The following is a 23,781-nucleotide window of genomic DNA, read 5'->3' on the forward strand; positions in this document are numbered from 1 at the left end:
TCCTAAAATATGCCGTATTCATACGGTCGCCTCTGGCCCCGCCACTCAACGCCAAAGCATCTTGTGGCCTGGGATCTGTGTATGTGCTAAAGGCAGTAGGCAAAGGCGATACCTAAGTTTGTGTCACCGGTGAAGGAAAAGCTCGTGGGATTTCAGTAACGCATCTGGTATTATCCGAGACAACTAAGTCCAACTGGCAGGGGGCGAGTACGGCGAGCGGAAGGGACAAACCGTCCCAACTGTTTGGGGTCTGGTTTCCAGGTTAGGGTTTGGGCAGGGGCTGAAAGTACCCGTTGGCGGAGGACAAGTCGGCTGGACCATGTCGGCCTTCGAGAAGCCCCAGATCATTGTCCACATCCAGAAGAGCCTCAACTACACGGTGTTTGACTGTAAGTGGATGCCCTGCAGCGCCAAGTTTGTGACCATGGGCAACTTCGCCCGGGGCACCGGCGTCATCCAGCTGTACGAGATCCAGCACGGGGACCTCAAGCTGCTCCGGGAGGTGGGTGCCGGGCGAGACTGTCCTCGTTCAGGATCCGGGGGTACCGTTGGGGGGCGAGTGCGGGTTCGGAGTGCGGGGACGCCGACGCCTCGGTCCAGAGTCCCACTAAAGCACCGCTCGAGCGGAGCGGAGTGGATCGCAGATGGAGCCGTGCTGCCGACGTACATGCTGTTGCCCGAGCCCAGAGTTCTCCTCGGCGGCGAGTCCATCCGCGCCCGCCCGGCCCCTCCTCCAGCGGCCCCTGCGGTGCAGCGCGAGGCCTCTGGAAGCGACGGGACGCGCCCGGGTCTGAATGCGAGGCCCTTCGGGGCAGCGCGCAGTTCGTGGAGAGTCTGCGAATGGGGGGCCTTGTTCGTAAAATGCTTTTTCATGCAAACAGAGCCAGAGCTGGCGCCGGTTTGCCTGCCGCAGGTGTAATTGCAGGAGACAGATCCCCTAACTTCACATTTATTCTTTCCACAAGTGTCAGTTGACTGCCTGGTATCCCCGGGCGTGTGAATGACAGTGTCCCCAATCTCAGGGGGTTTTCCTGCGGGAGAGAGAATCGGTCAAATAATCACACCAACAGTGCGTCAGTGCAAACCAAGATGAATTCTCAAACATGAAAGAGCACGGTGCTGTGAGAGTAAGAACAACCCCCTCTCTCCTCGCTGAAATCAATAGTAGAAACTAACGAGGCCGCACTAAGAGTCAAGGACGAGGTTTCCCTGGGAAACGGCCGGTGCGGAAGCTCAGCGACGGGAGAAAGTCTCTCCTTGAGAAACAGGAGTGGTAAGCAGGGACCGATCGTTGCGACACCTATACATACATCACGTAAAGTTTATGCCTGTCTCCCCCTGAGAATAACGGCATCACTGAAGGGCTTTAAGCAGTGTGTGGCATGATCACGTTTACACGTTTTGAAAAGACCAACAGTGAACGAATTTAAGAATCACGTTAACTCACGTTTTTTATACCTGTTTACCGTTTGAAAAAGCGCCTTGATTTGGGTTACCTGGACAAAACGATCGTGCTCAGGCGTGTAGGGTTGTCATAGACTACGCAGCGGTTCTCAACCTGTGGGTCGCGACCCCTTTGGCGGTCGAACGACCCTTTCACAGGGGTCGCCTAAGACCATCCTGCATATCAGATATTTACGTGACGATTCATAACAGTAGCAACATTACAGTTATGAAGTAGCAACGGAAATAATTTTATGGTTGGGTCACAACATGAGGAACTGTGTTGAAAGGGCCAGAAGGTTGAGAACCACTGGACTACAGGGAAGGTTGACAGCTCCGGGGATCAAAAGCTGTAGGGAGAATCTGCTTGGAGGAGTCGGAGGTTAAACGGGTAAGTGAAGGATGAATGTAGTTTGGATAGGAAGCCTAGATTAGAAGGTAGGTTGGGCCCCATCCCACTTCAAACGTCTGTGAGTGTCAGTTTTCTTGTTCAGCTTGTCTTCTCTAGTCAGGGACTCAGTAAATGTGGTTTGTTCTTGTCTCTGTTTGCTTAAGTTGCTCACCACTTGCCCCCAGTCACCTGTTGCTGTTGTAAGGTCCAGTTCAGATGATTTGATTTTTGGAGTCCTTCCCGATCCCCACACAAAGCAACCTTTCTTACATTGCGTTCCTGTGGTATTTACTCTCTGTGCCTGAAATACATCATTCTGTTCCATTTATCTCTAGATTGTAAGCTCCTGGAGAGTAAGGATGGTGTCTTTTTTTAAAAATATATTTTTTTTTATTGACATTTTAGAGAGAGGGAGAGGGCCAGAGGAGAGACTGAGAGAAACTTCAGTGTGAGAGCTGAACATCACTGGGTTGCCTCCTGCACGCCCCCTACTGGGGATTGAGCCCCAAACCCTGGCATATGCCCTGATCTGGAATCAAAACCAGTGGAAGGGACGACACCCAGCCAACTGAGCCACACTGGCCAGGGCAGTGTCTTTCTTTAATATGGTATGTAAGGAGCAGTAACTCAGTAAATTACTTGTTAAAAGAATGAGTAAATGTATGTCTGTAAAGGATATAACTTGGGTATTTTATTTTTTCCCTTTAAATTTTGTTTTGTATTGGTTTCAGGTGTACAGCTTAGTGGTTAGATAATCATACACTTTACTTAGTGTAACTTGGGTAATTTAAATATTAGTTTATTGATTATACGATTGGGATCAGGGGTCTAAACAAATGGGAAACATTAGAATAGCACAAAGAAATTTAAAGGTGAAGTATTAGAAACAAATACCAACCAAAGCTCAACCAGAGAGCATCTCCAGACTTGACTTCTTTTTTTTAAAAATATATTTCTTTATTGATTTCAGAGAGGAAGGGAGAGGAGAGAGAGAGAGATAGAAACATCAATGATGAGAGAATCATTGATTGGCTGCCTCCTGCACAAGCCCTACTGGGGATCGAGCCCACAACCCAGGCATGTACCCTTGGCCAGGATCGAACCTGGGACCCTTCAGTCCGCAGGCTGATGCTCTATCCACTGAGCCAAACCGGCTAGGGCTTGTGACTTCTTTTTTATAAGACTATGATTTGTATACATTGTAGGAATACACTTGTTCCAAAAGTGAAATAGTGCTCTTTGGTCTTTTCTAGAGTTTCTAGAGGATTCTAATGAGTTTTTCAAATAAATTTGCTTTTTAGCAAAAGTAATGAGTTAATGATAGAACATTTCAGAAATATACAGGGTGACCTCAAAAATGTATACACACTGTGAATAATTATAAAGGCAGTGTTTATTAAAATACATTTCATTTTCAAAATGTAATAGAATCAGCTGTCAAAGTGTCTATATATTTTTGGGGGGGGGGCATTCTGTAGATAGGAAAAGAGGAAAATTAATATCATCCGTGATCTTATATTTCACCTGTATCTAAGGACTATTATGAAGGACCAGAACTATTTAATTGATGAGTTCTTTCTCCTAAAGAGCCTGCTGTCTAAAGAGGATAAAACAAATGGGAAAACATTTAAGAATTTACCTTGTATTTGGATGTGATGATGCACTGGGAAAGAATATAGATTAAGTACAAGTTCAGTGATTCTCAACTCTTAACGTGTATTGTTGCTGTTTGTGTGTGTGTTTTAAGATATTCATGCGTTGGTCCCACCCTTAGAAGTTCTGGTGCACTGGGACTCTTGCATTTAGACTAGGGTGAGGCCTGGACATCGGTATTTTTTCAGCTTCCACCAGATGATTCTAATGAGTACCAGGGTTGACTTCAATGGGGCTAGAGGAATTATTTTATTACAATACTAGGTTACAGACTTGATTCTATCATTGTGGGACCACCTCAAGTCAAAGCCTGTGCATCCAAGACAAAAAGGAAGGAAGACAATGAATCTTTGTTGGTGCCTTCCTTAGCTTGTTATTAAAGATTAATGGAAATGACAGCAAGGCCTCCATATACAGTTGAGCAGTTAGTTGCATCACCCATGGATGTCTGGCCAAGAGTATGAGAGCTGAAATCTACCTCTTTCATCAAGTCTTACCCGTGAGACTTCATCAGCCTGTAAAAGGCACCTTTTTTCTAATTGGCACAAAGGACTAGGGGTAGTCCTGAAAAATGGCAATATAGTTGGGGATGTTTACACTTTAAAATTTAGTAATGAGCTAATACAGCTCTGCTTTTTAGCCCCTGTGGCACTGAATTCACTGCTTGTTAGCATTTGGTGGCTCAACCTTTTAATGTTAATTAAGTAGTGCCAGGATGTGGAGGAGGAAATACTGACAAGCTGTTCTAGACCCACCCACAGACAGAACAAAAATATCTCTCACTAGAATTATCTATCATGGGCTTCTTTAATCATGTTAACTTATTGTAGCAAAGAGAACCAACATCTGGGTCAAATACGAACATCATGGATGGTTACTTCCACTACCATATAGCAAAAGTTAATATATATACTAACTAGAGGCCAGGTACATGAAATTCGTGCATGGGTAGGGTCCCTAGGCCTGACTGGCGAGCAGGGCGGATCAGGTTCCCTGCCTCCCCGCCTCCTCCTTCCCTTGCTCCCTCAGTGCCCTGCCACCACCACTGGTTGCCCACCATGGTCCATGCCGCCCTCTGGTGGTCAGCGCACGTCATAGCAAGCGATCGAACTCCCGAGGGGACACTGCATATTAGTCTTTTATAGATAGATAGATAGATAGATAGATAGATAGATAGATAGATAGATATGAGGCAGCTCCCCATGGCCTTCTAACCCTCTGAGTTTCTGGCACCATGTTCTTGCCCATTAGGGCCCACCTACTTCTTACTGAGAGGGCTGTCTTCACCCTCTACCTCAGACTGTGGAAGCCATTACCCATGATTTAGAGCTGGGGAGACCCAAGCCCACTGTGAAATAAGTGGGAGGAGGGAGTGTGGAGCTGTTTCATCAGTTGGCATAAGCTGGAGCTGTGGATTAGTTTAACCATAGAAATTGTGTCCTCACATTGATTAGGTGTTGTATCACTATTACTATACTAGAGGCCTAGTGCACGAATTCGTGCACCAGTCAGGTCCCTTGGCCTGGCCTGCGGGATTGGACCGAAACCAGCTCTCCAACATCCCCCAAGGGGTCCTGGATTGCGAGAGGGCGCAGGCCAGGCTGAGGGACCCCACCAGTGTGTAATCGGGGCCGGGGAGGGAAGCAGAAGGTTGGCCAGCCAGGGAGAGACCATGGGAGGGCTCCAGGGCATGTCCGGCCTGTCTCAGTCCCAATCAGCCAGACCCCAGCAGCAAGCTAACCTACCAGTTGGAGCATCTGCCCCCTGGTGGTCAGTGCACATCATAGCAAGCAGTTGAGCGGCCTTAGCATATCATTAGCATATTACACTTTGATTGGTTGAATGGCCAACTGGACACAGCCTATTAGGCTTTTATTATATAAATATAGGATTATTTCAGGTACTTTTATTTGAAGGAAGGAGCAGGTGGGGAGGACGCACGTGATTTGAAAACTGACTCCTTTGTTTATTGACAAGCATTTTGATTCTCGGTATTATCCCATTGTAAGATACTCTTCTTCATAAAATTGGAAAAATAACTGAAATAATATCAATCTAATACAGTGAATAACTGATGTTATCTTGGATAGCCTATGCATTAAGAAGAAAAACAATTAACATTCTGTGGTTCTGTGCTTCTCATCAGTATGGTCCTTTACAACCATGTTATTGTAGATGACTGTTTTTTTTTTTAATCTTTATTGTTGAAAGTATTACATATGTTCTCTTTTTTCCCCCATCGACCTCCTCCAGCTAGATAACTAATTTTGTTTAGGACAATTCCAGGGAGTCTGTGAATGCTTTGTTTTATACCTGGCTACACAGTAACTGCCAATTTATCTAGATCCCAAGCCATGAGAAAGCTCAACAAGCTGAGGATTTCCAAAGCTTTGTACCATATAACGATGTCTTTTTAATCATGAAAGAAAAGTTTATAGTTTGTGTGAAGGGAATTTTCTTTTCTTTTTGTTTGTAAGTTGCTATGTAAACCCTATATGGAAATGCCCAGCCAAACGTTGAAAGTGGCAGGGAAATTATTTTTTAAATTGTGTGAAGCAGGCCCACCTTAATGGGAGGGATGAAGATTGGCACAGGAACTGAAGGTTTACAAGGGGAGGTGCCCTAGCAACTGGAGAATTCTGTGTAGGGAAAACAGTTTATCTGGATATACTGTTTGTTTGTTTTTTGTTTTTCTTTTTTAAATATATTTTATTGATTTTTTACAGAGAGGAAGGGAGAGGAATAGAGAGTTAGAAACATCAATGAGAGAGAAACATCGATCAGCTGCCTCCTGCACACCCCCTACTGGGGATGTGCTCACAACCAAGGTATATGCCCTTGACCGGAATCGAACCTAGGACCCTGAGTCCGCAGGCCGACGCTCTATCCACTGAGCCAAACCGGTTAGGGCTGGATATATTGTTAAGTGAAAAAAATCAAGTCAAAGACCAATATATGATGATCCTCTTTATACTAAAACAAACTTATGTGTGTTTGTAAGTGTACAGAAAAAGGTTTCGAAGGATGGGGATTACTTCCGGGGAGTGTCAAAGGGAGACTGACTTTTTGCCCTTTTGTCTTGTTTTGTTTGAATTTTTAGAGAGAACTATATTATATAAACATTAAGAATAAAAAATATAAAAGGTGTAGAGACCAAATATGAGGAATAGTTTTGCCCTATTGAGGCTGACAGTAGATGGAAGGTGATATTATAAGGCCAGAGTATAGTGTGGGACAGGCATCCACTAGTGGCCTCATCTAATTACAGATTGTCCAGCGTTTCCAGAGGCAGAACCAGAAGGAAAAGCAGACTGCAGGGGGGCTGTCAGTGACCTGGGAGGTGAGGTTGGGGTCAGTGGGGACCTTGGAGAAATTAGAAACATCAGGAAGTAAATGAGTAATGAAAGTTCCTCAGAGGTGTGGGAGTAGGTGAGAGTAGCATAATGCATGTGTATATGTAGGAGGAGTCAGGTAGGAACTGACCCAATAGTTCCCCCCCCATTCGCGGTTTTTGTTTTCCACAGTTTCTATTACTCATGGTCTGAAAATATTAAATGGAAAATGCAATAAATAAACATTCATAAGTTTTAAATTGCATGCCAATCTGAGTAGGGAGTTGAAATCTCATGCCATCCTACTCTGCCCCACCCTGTATCCGTGGTGTATATGCTCCCTGCCTGCTAGTCACCTAGTAGCTGCCGTGGTTATCATATTGATGGTTTCAGCCCCACAGCACTTGTATAAAAATAACCCTTATTTCTATTAATGCCCAGAGCCACTCACATAACTCTTACTACAGTATATTGTTATAATTGTTCTATTTTATTATTAGTTATTGTTAATCTCTTATTGTGCCTGATTTATAAATTAAACTTAATCATAGGTATGTATAGGAAAAAATCATATGTGTATATAGGTTCAGTACTATCTTCTGTTTCAAGCATTTACTGGGGGTCTTGGAACATATATCCCCCATGGATAACGGGGGACTACTGTATTTGGGCTGTAAACTCCTTGAGGGAATGGTCCGTCTTACTCATCTTTATGTCTTCTTCTGCCTAGTTCATTGACTTCCATATAATAGGGACTCATTACTAGTAAATGTTGAATGCTCGAGTTGGGCAAATCTATAAAGCTCTAGACTTGGATATCTTTATCTATGACGGGGTGGGAGGGTAGTATTAGATCATTTCAAGGATCCTTTCTGTGATATGTTCTTCACATGACTTCCATAAGCCACATGCCTTAAGTAGTGCATTGGTATATACAGTGGGGCCTTGACTTATGAGTGTCCTGACTAACGAGTTTTTCGAGGTACGAGCTGTCTCTCGCCTGATTTTTTGCTTTGAGTTGCGAGCTAAAATTTGGGTTACGAGCCAGCTTCAGATATCCCACCGCTAGTTGGCGCAGCGAACATCACAGTGAACGCCACAACATCAGCCCAGCATCACGTGTCTCACTCGTTCATTTTTTGATTTGACATACGAGTAATTTGAGCTACGAGCTCCGTCACGGAACAAATTAAACTCGTAAGTCAAGGCCCCACTGTAGTTATTTTACTAATGTGATTATATATAATACTCAGAGCAGTAGCCTTTTAAATGAAAGGAACCTGAGAAGATTGGCTAATCTATACTAATAGCAGTGCCTTTGGTACACACAGTTATACAAATCTCTGATTGAAAGGGTCCCACAGAGAACAGGACATAAACATTCTCAGTTTAGAGGGTTCTGCAGGGAAAACTATGAGATACTCATAACAATTTTTGTTCCTGTAGCCATCTGGAAAGAGCAATATCTTCATTACGTTCTCATTTCTACAGAGGATCTTAAAGAAGAATACCACATTAAATGCCAAGATGTTCATATTTGCAAACCAATGGAGATGGTAGAGCTATCAGCATTTGAAAGTCTCATTAGCGAGATGAAAGGAAAGGCAAAATTAAAACTCATTCTTTTTGACAGTTAAATACTTTTAAACTATAGAAGAACTAGAGGCCCCCTGCACGAAATTCGAAATTCATGTACTCGTGGGTGGGAGGGGGGTAAGATGGGGTTCCCTCAGCCCAGCCTGTGTCCTCTTGCAGTCTGGTAGCCCTCAGGGGATGTTTGCAGCAGTCGGGCATCCTTAGCACTGCCACGGAGGCGGGAGAGGCTCCCACCACTGCTGCTGTGCTTGCCAGCCATGAGCCCGGCTTCTGGCTGAGCTGCGCTCCCTCCGTGGGAGCACACTGACCACCAGGGGCAGCTCCTGCGTGTGTCTGCTCCCTGGTGGTCAGTATGCATCATAGCGACCGGTTGGTCTGCTGTTCGGTTGATTTGCATATTAGTCTTTTATTATATAAGATGACTAAAGGAAAAGCATGATCATTTTTATCATAATTTTAATTGCTTTTTATATTACCACCATATTTAAACCCTTTAATAAGGCTGTAAATATCATGATTATAAATAGCCGACATAAATAATGTATCTTCTCTCCCTCCCTTTTATCAAGATTGAAAAGGCCAAACCTATTAAATGTGGAACATTTGGTGCAACATCCTTACAGCAGAGATATTTAGCTACAGGAGATTTTGCTGGAAACCTTCATATATGGTAAGATTACTTAATTAGTAGTAATACCTGAGATTACAGTTTCTTTGATAGTCTTATTACTCTTACTCTGAAAGAGAATTCTAATTTTTCTTTAGGTATTTAAAATAATGTTATCAGTACATTAATGTTCTAGAGAGAAACCGTCTTCCCTACCTGTTTTCTAATGTGACCTTTTTTGACTTCTCACTTAGAATCTGCTACTTTGTAATTAAATTACTTTGACCTATTTATCTGTCTTAGGCTCCGAATATAAAACATAATGAAACTATTTTAATTTACCCTTGCTTTAACTGCTTAATAAGGAAGTTAGCATTTATTACAATGCATTAGTCCTCACATGCTACGTCATATACTTTCAAAGAAATGGGGAGAGAGACTAGTCTGAATGTTATTTTTTAAAATAAATATATTTCAGCACAAGAATATAGAACAAATGTAACTGTTGACTTTCTTCCTAATAGAGTAGAACAGGTACTACTGACTTGTTTTCATCGATAAGTCTTTTATTTATGTTTTAAAAAGTAATGTTTTTTAAAATCTGTAAAAAATAGTCTTTTAAGTAGAACCTCAATCCTGCTTAGTCTCCTGTTTCTTTCACAGTAATGCTATGAACGATCTCAAATTTGCTAAGTGAAATTTTACAAATTTTGGCTCATAAGTTGGGATTACATCATGAAAAGCTACATTCATTTTTGTTTAAGTGTAAGTTATTGAAACCTGACTTGTTAAAGAGAAATGTGGATAGAAGCTCCAGTAGAAAAGCAAAAGAAGGGGAGCAAGCGAGAAAAGGGATGTATCGCTATAACCTACTTGAGCCATTCATTATGCAACCATCTCGTGCAGGCTCTAGCACACATAGTAGTAGTTACTTTCCTGCATTCCTTTCTCTTAAATGACCTAGAATTAGACAAATTTCAGCCAGTTTGACTCTCATATTTGTGACCAGCATGATGATAAACTGAAAAATACATAACTAGATGAAAATCAATATGGAACTCAGTGAGAAAATAATACATGATAAAGTGGAAAATGTGTACCTAGTACACACTATTCATATAATAAAATAACCTCAGAAGATCTCTAGATGAAACTACCAAGGCCAACTTTGGAAACATTCTAAATCCTTCTACTTCCACAGGTTTGGGACCCCATCCCAGAGATCATTATTAATGATGTCTGGGGAGGAGCCTGTGAATCCGCACTTATTAATAAGCAGACCTGGTAATTCATATAATAAAATAACCCTCAGAAGATCTCTAGATGAAACCACCAAGGCCAACTTTGGAAACATTCTAAATCCTTCTACTTTACTCTATATTTAAAGCAGTAATTATCAGACTTCAATCAGCAAAGAGTCCACAGGTTTGGGACCCCATCCCAGAAATCATTATTAGTGATGTCTGGGGAGGAGCCTGGGAATCCGCACTTATTAATAAGCAGACCTGGAATTCATCTTTGAAGAACACTAAGTGGACATGGGTTTGAATTCCAGGTTGAATAATGACCAATCTCATTGAGGGCTTAAAAGTTGCTAAAGTGGAGGGAAGAAATTGGGATTATTTGTATAAATTCATAGTCAAATCCTTATTTTTAAACAAAAATCTAAATATGGTATGCATTCTTACATTTTACTAGTGAGCTAAATGTTTGGGATATGTGGCATAAGTAAGAAACTGTCTTCTGTTGTTTAGGAATTTGGAAGCTCCAGAGTACCCAGTGTATTCTGTAAAGGGCCATAAAGAAATTATAAATACTATAGATGGTGTAGGTGGACTAGGAATTGGGGAAGGAGCACCTGAAATTGTGACTGGCAGCCGAGATGGTAAGTCAAAGTATTTTATGTACAGTGTTTTAATTTTTTTAAGATAAATGTCTGTACAACAGTATATCCTCTCTGTGTGGAAATCCTCAGTAACCCTGACCCACTAAATCTAACAGTCTGCTTTTTTAATAGGCAGGTTTGATGGCATATCCCTAAATTGTTTCATTCTTGAGTATTTTGAGATAGAGGAAAAGCACTTAACTATTTTAGTTTTGAGCAAGTTCAACTACTAACAACCATAGTTTCATATGAACCTTGAAGGATTTCAGATTCCTTTATCGGTTTTTGAGGCAGCTGACTATAATGTGGGTGGCAGCTTTTCCTGTTTTAAAAAGCAGAATCAGTACTTGTGAAAATTGTCACGTTGACAGCTGTTGAACCCTGAAGTTCTGTGATCCTTCCGCTGAGCACTGTAGAAAGCTCCAAGGACACCACGCGCTTTTCTGCCCGCGGTGACCACAAATGGACAGGTCTTAAGAGAAAAGAGGTGAATTTTCTGATGGTTACTCAAGAGCGGCTGTTTTTGAAATGAAATATTCTTTCCCCCCCCTAGAAACAATACAGAATATAGAAGGAAAAACAGCATTCCGTCCACCATACCAGCCTAACTGCCAGGGGTGCTTTTCTTTCCCATCTTCTATGCAACAGTGGATAGCTGTCAGTGTGTGATGGTTGTGTATCTTACTTTTTCCACTTAATGTTTTGTCATATGTAAATGCTGCTGTTTTCATACTTACATGTTAATGACTGTGTCACATTCCATCCTATGGAGGTGTCACAATGTTCTAACCTGTTAATCAGCATTCAATTTTTTGTTTACCTCAAATTCTTTGTTTATTGTTTTGGGAGAGTGACTTAAAAATAATAAATAAGTATCATTATGTATATAACTCTTTTGGAATAAATGTGTGTTGTGGCTTTTAAAATTTACTGTCAATTTTTCCAAATTATCTTTTTACCTTATCAGCTACAATGGAAGAGATAGATTTCCAGTCTACCCTACCAGCATTGATTTTCCTAGTTTTTTAGATAAAAATGGTATGCCATTCCAACTTTATTAATTTCTTTCTGTATTTGTTTACCAGTTAATTTTGCTTTGTGAATTGTCTGTTTATGTTCTCTGCTCATTTAATTATTACAAACTTAATATAAATTTTATCAGTTTGTATGAAGCCAGTGGAGTGATACCTCTTGTCATATTTGCAGGAATTTTTTTTCTCCTTAAGGCATCTTCTTAATAACCTATTTTATTTTATTCTTGGAGATAAATCAAGTGGAATAGTGCCCCCTTTTCTACATTAATTATCCCTTTTAAGGATTTTTTTTTTTAATGCTTTTCCTATGCTCTCTCAGGTACTTGCCTTTTAGCCATTTTATTACATGCATTTGTATTTCTCATAAGCAATGACATCATTTACTTAGCAGTCCTATAATTTGCATTAAAATGAGGAAGTTGAAATTAAATTGAGAAGAATTATTTGTTAATTTTTAAAAATAATTCTTGCCCTAACCGGTTTGGCTCAGTGGATAGAGTGTCGGCCTGCGGACTCAAGGGTCCCGGGTTCAATTCCAGTCAAGGGCATGTACCTTGGTTGCGGGCACATCCCCAATAGGGAGTGTGCAGGAGGCAGCTGATCAATGTTTCTCTCTCATCGATGTTTCTAACTATCCCTCTCCCTTCCTCTCTGTAAAAAATCAATAAAATATATTTAAAAAAAATAATAATTCTTTATTGTTGGAAGTATTACATATGTCTCCCCCCCCCCCATTGACCTCCTCCAGTCCTCCCCTGCCCTGTTAATTTTATTTAATATTTCCCTGTTCTCTATTGCTACAGGGAAATTAAACTTAATTATGTATGAAATAGTATTCTAAAACCCAATGTAAGAAATCGTAGATGTAAAAATTAGTTTATTCCTCTGTATAAAGAATAATGCCAATGATTATATGAGTAGTAAGGAAATAATTTAAATGGCACTGGTATTATCTAAGTAACTAATAGATTAGTTTTAGGCTTAAGCAAAGAAAATGAAGTGTGGTTTGAATTGCATAACATCTGTGTTTGTCTTGTCAGTCATACCTTGTTGATAATTTAGGAACAGTTGTTGGCTTTTCTGTATATCTGTTTGGAAATTTAAGTCAGACATATGGGTTATATCTCTGATATTAAGTACAACTTACCCACTTCAAAGTTAGAAAAATGTGAATACTTTTTCAGATGTTGGAACATCTATAATATTACCATGTATACAGGAAGCCATAGGGAGAGAATGCAGAAAAGAAATGTCATTATTTGCTGTTGAATTTTGCCAGTGCACTTTTATGTATGGCAGGAACTGTGAAGGTGTGGGACCCAAGGCAGAAAGACGACCCTGTAGCCAATATGGAGCCTGTACAAGGAGAAAACAGGAGAGACTGCTGGACTGTGGCATTTGGTGAGTTCCTGAAGAACTCTCGGATTTGAAGTATCCCATGGTAAAAGCTTCAAGAAAGTCCTCCTGGTGGTCTGTTTACAGTCTGTCTGTGGATTATTCCTGGCAGCTTATTGAGGCAAATAGACGCGGTGGTTGACGTCACCCTCTGAGGCCTGGGTTTGAAGTCTCACCGTCTACTTATTGACTGTGTGACTTATTGGCGAGTTATGAAGCATCTCTGTTTCTTGGTTGCTTCATTTGTAAATGGAAGTAATAATTGAATTTACTTAATAGTGCTGTTATGAGGATTCAAAAAGTTAATACATGTATAGTGCTTAGAATTGTGCTTAGATTATTAAGTGCTCAAAAATAATTTGCTGTTACTATGTACTTCTGTTTAACTAGATGATATTGACCCAGTTAGAACCAAATGCCAGTAATGGAGCTAAGTAGAGCCTCAAGGGCAAATGGTAGCTTTACAGATCTTACATTATACTCTCTATAGAGTGTGTTTATTTTCTAGGAAATAGTTATACCATTACAAAATTATTTCTTATAAATCTGACAACTGTGTTTCTCTACTAGTATATTTAAAATGAATGCTGGTTTTGTAGGACTAATTGATGTTTACCCTTGTATCTCTTGCTGAGCATCAAAATTAAAATTATTTTTGCTAGTAAGAGGTACAGACCATATTTAGTTTTAAATCTCTATTTTCTTTCCCCTTTTTCTTAGTATAATCCTGTGTAGATTATAGACATTAAAAGTAGGATTAAACAATATATGTGATTTGTTCAACTTTTTATGTTATTTTACAATTGCACTGTTATTTAATTAGAGGAAAGTTTTAGACTTCCACTATAAAAAAATAAATTATTGTATGGGAATTACTATGTGTGTATATTTTATGAGCAATTATATAAACTTAAGACATATGCTTGGGGAGAAATTTCAGGGTTAGTATTTGGAATCATCATCTAAAACTTGGTATAATAATTAAAAAGTAATTACCTTTGGGTTCATTAAAGCCTTTCATCATTGATCTAAGGAACATAAGTACATTTTTAAATATAGGTGCTTAAGTTTAAAAAGAAAATCCATTGACTTGACAAATTTTTATGAATGCCAAGTAGATGCAAAGCGGTGGGCATATAAAGGTTAGACAGATGTGTTATCTGCATCAAGATGCTTATAGTTTAGTAAAGAGGACATGATATCTACATTAATTATAGTGCAGCCCTAGCTGGTTTGGCTCAGTGGATAGAGCATTGGTCTGAGGACTGACGGGTCCCAGATTCGATTCTGGTCAAGTGCACATGCCTGGGTTGTGGGCTTGATCCTCACTAGGGGATGTGCAGGAGGCAGCTGATCAATGATTCTCTCATTAATGTTTCTCTCTCTCTCCTCTCCCTTTCTCTCTGAAATCAATTAAAATATATTTTTAAAAATTATAGTACAAGGTAGGAGTGATAAAAGGTCATGAAAGACATGAACAAATGCAGGAGTCCCCAGGGAAAGATGAACAGGGTGAGAGGGCATTTTTGACCAAAAGGATATATAGAATTTGAACCCCTGAAATTGGAAGGAAATTTCAAGTATAAGGAATAGCTTGGAAAGTGTCCAAGTATGTAGAGGAAATATTGAAGTGGTAGAAATTGCTTTAAAGATGGCTCAGGCCCACAGCCAGAGTTGTTTAGAAGCCAATAATAGTCTCGCATATCCTTTCAGTAGAAAATGAGCTTTAAAATAACTATATCAAATACCAAATTAATAATCTGATGTCCTGCCAGGATCGGTAACATGAGATTCTACCCAATGTGATTTTGTAAAATCTGATTCAGTACAAATTATATGCATCGGTTCATAAAATTATTTTACCAGCCTTCAGATTAGCATTTATAAAGTTCTGAAATGATGTGTCTTGATCTGTAGGTAATGCTTATAATCAAGAGGAGCGTGTTGTTTGTGCTGGCTATGACAACGGGGATATCAAACTGTTTGATCTCAGAAGTATGTCATTGCGGTGGGAGACAAACATTAAAAATGGGGTAATGTACATTTGGATTCTTTTAATTTTATTTATGTATGTATGTATGTATGTATGTATGTTAATCCTCACCTGAGGATACTTTTTCATTGATTTTTAGAGAGAGTGAAAGGGAGAGGGAGAGACAGGGAGAAATACTGATGTGAGGGAGACACATCGATTGATTGCCTCCTGCATGTACCCTGACCAGGGCCAGGGAACCTGCAACCAAGGTATGAGCACTTGACCAGAATTGAACCTGGGACCCTGCAGTTCGCAGGCCGATGCTCCATCCACTCAACCAAACCAGCTAGGGGCATCTGGATTATTTTTAATTTCTCTGAGCATGTTGTCACCTACCTCTGAACTACTACAAAAGGAAAGTGATTCTAATAACTCATCCCAGTACAACCACTCTACCAGTGGTTCTTAACCTTTAGGGGCTCTGAGCCCTTTGGGAATCTGATGAAAATCATGGACCCTCTCTTGTTAAGTGAACACACACACCCAGATGTGGTATAGCAGAGCTGGTGAGTCGCCAGCCCCTGTGGCGGACTGTGAACACCTGTGCGCTGCGCATTGTCATATCAAAATGAACACGTAAGAGGCCTTTTTCTGCTAATAGGAAGCCTGAAAACAGTAATAGCCTCTCAGATTTTAGGGTCCTGAGTTGTACGCCTCTCAGGAGGAATGGGGCTCCTTCCTGTTTCCTAACGTCAGCCTTGACTTTACTGTGTACAGTAATTGGGGAACTCAGGTGGTTTGATCTTATTAACCAAGAAGAATTTTTTTTTATGGTTTAAAAGTTTTTAATGTATTGATTCAGTTTAAATGCTTTCACATGAGCTAATTACTTTAAAGTTGTTTTCCTTAGCTTAAAAGAATCTACTGAATAATATTCATTGGACCATCAATAATAAATATTCTGTATTTTCAGGTATGTAGCCTGGAGTTTGACAGAAAAGATATAAGTATGAATAAGTTAGTAGCTACGTCTCTGGAAGGGAAGTTTCATGTTTTTGACATGAGAACACAGCACCCAACCAAAGGTTTTGCTTCTGTTTCAGAAAAGGTAAATCTGAGGGGAATGCCTTTCTATGAAGAGGAATGTTCTTAGCTTGTTTTAGACTAATAAATAGACTTAGTCACCAAGGTGCCTTCCAGGTCTTTATGGGAAGGGAGCTATTTTTAATATATTCTTGTGGGATCTTGACAAGGTTTTCTCGGCAAAGAGTACTTTCAGAAAGCTTACCAGTTTTAGACTCCTTGATTATAATAAAGGCCTCAGTTGGCTAGGAATCTTATTTTGTAGTTAAGGAGCAATCATAGAAAAAGTAGCTGATGACAAGTATGTGATAAACAAAACCTAGCCTTGCATTTCCTAATAAACATATAGTATTTGTATTTATACCTAATTATATACTCTTAGGTGTATACCAGTATACACCTTAGTATAATACTAATTATATACTTTTCAAAATATATCAACATATATGTATTGTCATTTAACCACGTTTTATTTTACATTCCAGTTTGTTATATTAAATAAAATTATTTAAAGTGTTAATCACTCTGATTGATACATAGTGGGTGCTCAAAATGTATTCATTCTTTTATTCTCACTTATATACACACATACTTTGCCTTGTTTTGAATAGTATTTGACGAAGCTTAAAAGGAAATGTGGTATTACAATGTTAGAAAAATAGATGAAGAAAGCGGGGCAAAGGGAAAATACTTGTTAAAATGGTGTCAGAAGTAAGGGGATTGCATAAAATTCATGCTGAAACGTCCTCTCATTTGCAAGGGAGGGGTGAGAAATGTGAGTCTGAGCTTCCTCCGTTTTAAAAATAAAGGTCGGTTACAGATTTATAGTTTCCATGAGATTAAAATAAATAAGTTGTTCAGGAAATAAAAATTCACTCCTTTTCTCACTCTACTATGGATTCAGTAGTACTTCCCAAATGTTCCTATTTTGTCTTATTATTACAGCAATTATTATTGCATGTAAATTACTCCCACTGCCTGATGAACTAATTTCTTAACAAGATAAATATATTTTGTAATATTGTTTTTACTGTTGTTTCAGAGTATATTAAGTATCAACATAAATCACTTTACTAAGTTGGTTTATATACAATTGCAACATGTTTCTTATTATCTACAAATTATAGTGTTATCTTTAAAAATTTTTTCTTTTTTTTTTTTTAAACATTTTTATTGATTTCAGAGAGGAAGGGAGAGGGAGAGAGAGATAGAAACATCAATGATGAAAGAGAATCATTGATCGGCTGCCTCCTGCACGCCCCGCACTGGGGATCGAGCCTGCAGCCCGGGCATGTGCCCTTGACTGGAATCGAACCCGGGACCCCTGAGTCCCCAGGTCAACGCTCTATCCACTGAGCCAAACCAGCTAGGGCTCAAAATTTTTTTCTTACATTTAGTTAATCTAGTAATTGCTTAATCTGACAAATAACTTGTATTTTAAGAGATCATATCTCCTCTTGGTTTGGGGGTTTTTATCATCTTCCAGCTTAATTTTTTTTAAACTACAAAACAAATTAAAATAAGTTTTAAGAGCTTGAACCTAATCACTTGAGGACTCACACACTTAAAGTGTATATTTTGAGATGTGGGTTTTTTTGCAGTTTTTTTTTAAGTATTGCATGTCTCCTTTTTTCCCTATTGACCCCACTCCGAGCCACTCCCATCCCCGAGGGCAAGCTCCCACCGCCCCAGTGTCTGTCCATTGGTTATGCTAATATGCATGCATACAAGTCCTTTGATTGATCTCTAACCCCTTCCTCCCCTGCCTTCTCTCTGAGGTTGGACAGTCTGTTCAGTGCTACCTTGTCTCTGGATCTATTTTTGTTCATCAGTTTATGTTGATCATTAAATCCCACATATGAGTGCGATCATGTGATATTTATCTTTCTCTGATTGGCTTATTCCACTTAGCATAATGCTCTCCAGTTCCACCCATGCTGTTGCAAATGGTAAAAGTACCTTCTTTTTTATAGCAGCATAGTATTCCATTGTGTAGATGTAGATGTGTATTATGACCATAAACCCTGTACATAAGTTCTTATGGCCCTTATTTTGAAGACCAGACAAGTCTAATGGTGTAGATTGAAAATAAAGCTCTAGGAGCTTTCAGTTAAATTTCATTCTGTCTGGGAACTCTCAGTACTATCCACTCAGTTTTGCTGTGAACCTAAAAAACACTAAAAAATAAAGTTTATTATTTTTTCAATATATTTTTATTGATTTCAGAGAGGAAGGGAGAGGGAGAGAGAGTTAGAAACATCAATGATGAGAGAGAATCATTGACCGGCTGCCTCCTGCACGCCCCCTACTGGGGATCGAGCCTGCAACCTGGGCACGTGTCCTTTACCGGAATCGAACCCAGGACCCTTCAGTCCGCAGGCCGGCGCTCTATCCACTGAGCAACCGGCCAGGGCAATAAAGTTTATTTTTTAAAAGTTCAGTCTGTCTTTATTTTTCCCTTAGGAAGAAGTATGTGGTTTGTATTTTACGTTTTTTGTTGGTTTGTTTTTGCTCTTCAGAGTGAGCTAGAGGCGTAAATGTATGAAATCTATTTGCATAGTTTATATGATACTATAAACTTAGACTTTTAATCTGATAACGTATTTTTTTTAAAAAAAAAAAATCCAGTACAACTTTGTTTCATAAAGCAATAAAGAAAAATTATGTTTTTCCTGATTTCTGATGGTTCCTTCTAAATCTTTGGAGCCATTATAAAGAGAAGGGCCAGAAAATAATTACTTTTATAGCAGTTGAAAAGATAGAAGGAAAATTTCCTTATTTGCAGGGTTTCTCTTCTAGGGCAGCCTTTGTCATAAAAACTTATAAACAGGTTGTGTGCTTCTGCTGTTTAGGCTCATAAATCTACCGTGTGGCAGGTCCGACACCTGCCCCAGAACCGAGAGCTGTTCCTGACAGCGGGAGGCGCCGGCGGCCTCCACCTCTGGAAGTAGTAAGTCTCTGCTGTGCACCCGGCCCTCTGTGGGTCACTGGTGGGCATGAACTAGGAATAGAGTGAACTTTCCCCCTTATTTTCCTCCTCTGACTTAGTTCATTTTGCTATGATTTTAAATTTTATTGTATTATGTAAGTATTATTTTCTAAGCATTTTTAAAACAAATTTACTTCTTTTACACATACTAAATAGTAACCTTTTGACTCATTTAATATGTTTGTTATTTAGTTGTCTTCCATATATTGTAGTGTGGTCAGGGGGCAGGAACAATTCTTTTCATAGATTTGAAATCAGGGATTTTTGCTGTATTTTTTTTAAAGGAAAACTTTCACCAAAGGCTTTTGTGAAGTATTATAATCAGGTTGTTAGAACACTACCTCTAGAAGATAGGAAAAGGGTTGAAATTGTTAGTTTTAGAGCCTAGTAATTCAGTTGCCCAAGTTCAGATAACATCCTTGTGATAGAACCAGAACGGAGCCCGAGGGCCCTGATTGGTCTCCAGGAAAAGCCTTGTCATTGAGTTTGCTTTCTGCATACCACAGGCAGGGTGAGTGACGGAGAGCTTACCATGCACTGTGCTCTGAATCCCAAAGGCCTGAAGAGGGCAGTTACTAGTAGCTACTCATTTAAAAGGCCTGATAAAAACTGCATTAATGGTTATCTCTTTCTGTAAACATCACCCAAGGGGGGAGGGGGGGGGGAAGAAATAAACACAAGCTATAAATGAAAGATAATGTTTGAAAAAAAGAAATAAAAGAAAAATACCATCTTTAATGCTTCTGGGATTTTCACATTTACAAAATACTTTATTTTTTTTTTTAAAAAAATGTTTTTATTGATTTTAGAGAGAGGGGAAGGGAGAAGGATAGAGAGATAGAAACTGATGAGAGAGAGAGACATTGATTGGCCGCCTCCCGCATGTCCTTCGCTGGGGAGTGAGCCCACAGATGGGGCATGTGCCCCTTTTGGGAATCAAACTGGGGACATCTTGGTTCATGGGTCAACACTCAACCTCTGAGCTACACTGGCCAGGCTACAAAATACTTTTCTATTTATTAGCTCCTTGTAGACGTTAGAAGGGGTTCTAAAAAATAGGGCTACAAAAGCATTTAGGAATATAGCTGACCAAAAACCAGGAGTGAATGCTTTAGACCAAAATGATATAGTTTCTGTGAATAAAAAGCAGAGGGAAAGTGTTGAGAGATCTGGGAGAATGCCTGGTAGATAGGTCATTTGGTAATTTCCCTTTTCTCAACATCGTTGTCCATTGTTCCTCCCTGATTGTTCCAACCCCGTCTTTCCTCTGGGATCAACTCTGCAGATCCCTGTAAGCCATGCAGTGGCACCTCCCTGTTCTACCTGAGGACCAAACTCTTTAGGCTGCTAACTTGAAGCACTGAGTCCAAGTTTTCTTAGCAATCCACACATGGAGTTGTTTTCCTTATGATATGCAACCACGTTTATAGCTGGAATTTTGGACTCTTGTGGATTTAATTAATATCAGTGAAGTTGGGTCTGTATGCATTAGAAATTTGTATCTTATCTCAAAATAAACTTTAACCTTTACCATAACAGATATCTAGTCTAAACTTCAAATTGGTTTGGAGCTTTGCTCTCAGGTATTATACCAGCAAAGGAGATCTGGTTTTTGCCAGTCTCCCTTGGTAGTAATTCCATTAAATTCTAAGTATTTCTTAAGCACCTAACCAAGAATTCCTAAGGTAACTCATCTAGTTATTTAGAAATTGTTTCATGAATGAATGGCCCCAAACATGCTGATTTTTTTGTTATTGTTTTATATTTTGAAAATCTCAAAACATTAACAGACAGTCTGGTGGGTTTAAAAAGTCTTTGTTGCCCTGACCGGTTTGGCTCAGTGGATAGAGCGTTGGCCTGCGGACTCAAGGGTCCCAGGTTCGATTCCAGTCAAGGGCATGTACCTTGGTTGCGGGCACATCCCCAGTAAGGGGTGTGCAGGAGGCAGCTGATCGATGTTTCTCTCTCATCGATGTTTCTAAATATCTCTCTCCCTTTCTTTCTGTAAGAAATCAATAAAATATGTTTTAAAAAAATAAAAATAAAATAAAAAGTCTTTGTTATTTTTTAAATACTAAATTGCTTCAGCTTTTGCCAAGAGATATGAAAAAAAATCTGTTGACTATTTATTAAAAGGAATTGTAGAGTCTGAGAGGAAGAAAGAACAGTAGGTTATCTACCTACCGCTTCTTGTATTTCTGCTCTGCTTCTCAGTTGCTTTGTGTCCTGAAACTCGGCCTTTCTTAGCATTTATAAAACACAGATAGTATCATAGTTGATACCTCAGAGGCTTTAAAAGGCCTTTTAAGGAGGAGCAATACCCCAGTATTTCACTAGGAACACATCTCCATGTTGGGAGGGATGTTTCTTTTCCCCCTCTCTCAAATTTAGCCCAAATAGTACTTATAACTTGTTCACCTTCAACTCTTCTTATTTATAAATTTATATTTTCAGCTGAAAGAAAATCACAGGGTTCAGAATGGCTTTTTTTGCGTTTTGAAGCAATGATGTTTAGGTCTAAAATCTCCCAGCCGTGCCTGCCCATAGAGTGGTACCCAGAGGTCCTAGGATCTGGCCTGGAGCTCAGGGGATGGATGAATCAAGTGGATCAAGTGTCTGCCATCCATTCTGGAAGTGTTTGGACGGGTTCTGCAAATGGTAGTTGCAGCTTTTGCCTTTGCACACGCTGAATACCTTCTTTGTTCTTGCTTTCAGCGAATACCCTGTTCAGCGGTCAAAGAAAGATTCTGAAGGAGTAGAGATGGGAGTTGCGGGTTCCGTCAGCCTTTTGCAGAATGTTACGTTGTCTACCCAGCCCATTTCCAGTTTGGACTGGAGTCCAGATAAAAGGGGCCTCTGCATCTGTAGTTCATTTGATCAAATGGTGAGAGTACTGATTATTACAAAACTCAATAAAATTTGATCTGAAGATTTTGGACTTTGAAACCCTCCAGCGGAACACTCATAGAATTTTGAATGTACTCTGCATCCTCCGACTCTCCTTGGACAAGGCTGGATTTGACTGATGAAAAAGGCACAGATGCAAACCTCAGGCTCGCCTCTCGGTGTGGAATGCCCAGCGGTGAGCTCCGGCCACCTGGCTGGTCACTGCTTTGCTGCGGCACAGGGGGCGGTCTCCAGAGCCAGCTCGTTCCTCTCCCGCCATTTGTGATAAAAGCTGGTCCTTGTCTGTATTTCACCAGATTTAAATTTGTTCTGCGTCCCCAAGTCCCTATTTCATAATAAACACCTGTGTTGCACTTCAGTGTTCACACGGACATGGTAGGGATCACTTAGTTTGGTTAGGATGGTTTGCCTTGGTGAAACTACTGTGAATTAACCTTCATAAATACACTTTGAGAGCTTTCACAGTCACTAAGTTTCAGTACAAAACATTACTTCACAAAATTACCATAATGTGCAGTCAAAATAGATTTGGGTAACTATGTTTAGCATTGTAACTCATAAAATGAAATACTGTGATTTACAGAGACCTCTTTTTTACCTAGAAACGGAGTTAAATTAGTGAGACTTTCCATAGTTGACTATGGTAAGTGATGTTGAGATGTTCAAGTTTTGGGGGTTTTGTAACCTTTTTGTCAAACTTTTTAATATATTTTATGAATAAATTTTTGTTTTTGAAATCTATGGTAGATCTGATTCTTTGAACTTAGTAGTAATAAAATAAACACCATCACTTATTTTGCTTTATAAATGCTTAATTAGTACTTCTTACTCACTTTGTTTCTTCACTGTTCATATCTTTGGCTAACTCAGGTATTAATTGTATCAGTTTCATCAATTCTACCCTCCTTCCTGCATTCCATAGACAGCGCACCTAAAAAATTTGTAATATATGAAATTCATGTGATTTCAGGGGTTCTTGGAAAGTCACTTGTTTGGAATATTAAATTCAGAAAATTAACTTAAAAAAAAAGCCCAAAATCTTGGATAGAACAACACTATGGACATAATTATGAAAGTAAAATTAAATTGAACTTTAAAAATACGTATCCCTGCTTTTTGTTTGGTTGGTCTTTTGTTTGTTTTAAATCTTCACATGAGGATTTTTTTCCCATTGATTTTTAGAGAGTGGAAGGGAGGTAGAAAGGGGGAGAAAGAGAGAAATATCAATGGGAGAAAGACACATGGATTGCCAGACAAGGACCTGGCAAAAACTTGGAATTTTCAATTATGCTGAGACTCTACTGTCGCCTCTGCCTGACCGCTTTCAGTGCATTGTCTTCCCCGGGAAGGAGGCACTCACCTAAGGTAAAGACCCTGTGCTGCCCTGACCTCTTGTGGGGAAATGTGGGCATTGCAAAGCTTTCACCACAGAAGAAAATGATTTTTGTCTTTCAAGTGCAGCTGGCAAAATGTTTCCTGTTCAGTTTACTG

At 39.7% G+C, this 23,781-nt stretch overlaps 1 protein-coding gene across 1 annotated transcript; it reads left to right on the plus strand.

The window, feature by feature from the left end:
* The first annotated feature begins 210 nt into the window (after positions 1-210).
* Positions 211-23,031, plus strand: DNAAF10 (dynein axonemal assembly factor 10). The gene is made up of 8 exons (XM_081100490.1): positions 211-502; positions 8,985-9,085; positions 10,777-10,907; positions 13,241-13,342; positions 15,254-15,369; positions 16,285-16,419; positions 19,247-19,344; positions 22,099-23,031. The coding sequence occupies exons 1-8, from the start codon at positions 320-322 to the stop codon at positions 22,304-22,306; spliced, it is 1,074 nt and encodes a 357-aa protein (XP_080956616.1). The 5' UTR covers positions 211-319; the 3' UTR covers positions 22,307-23,031.
* The last annotated feature ends 750 nt before the right edge of the window (positions 23,032-23,781 follow it).

The sequence above is a fragment of the Myotis nattereri genome (assembly GCF_964212035.1).
Source record: "Myotis nattereri genome assembly, chromosome: 10".
Taxonomy (NCBI): Eukaryota; Metazoa; Chordata; class Mammalia; order Chiroptera; family Vespertilionidae; genus Myotis; species Myotis nattereri.

Bases quoted from the DNA above. Each gene is read 5' to 3' on its own strand.
- DNAAF10 (XM_081100490.1), top strand. From the start codon at position 320: ATGTCGGCCTTCGAGAAGCCCCAGATCATTGTCCACATCCAGAAGAGC. The intron at 503-8,984 runs GTGGGTGCCGGG...CCTTTTATCAAG, and splicing joins ACCTCAAGCTGCTCCGGGAG to ATTGAAAAGGCCAAACCTAT. The intron at 16,420-19,246 runs GTAAATCTGAGG...TCTGCTGTTTAG, and splicing joins TTGCTTCTGTTTCAGAAAAG to GCTCATAAATCTACCGTGTG.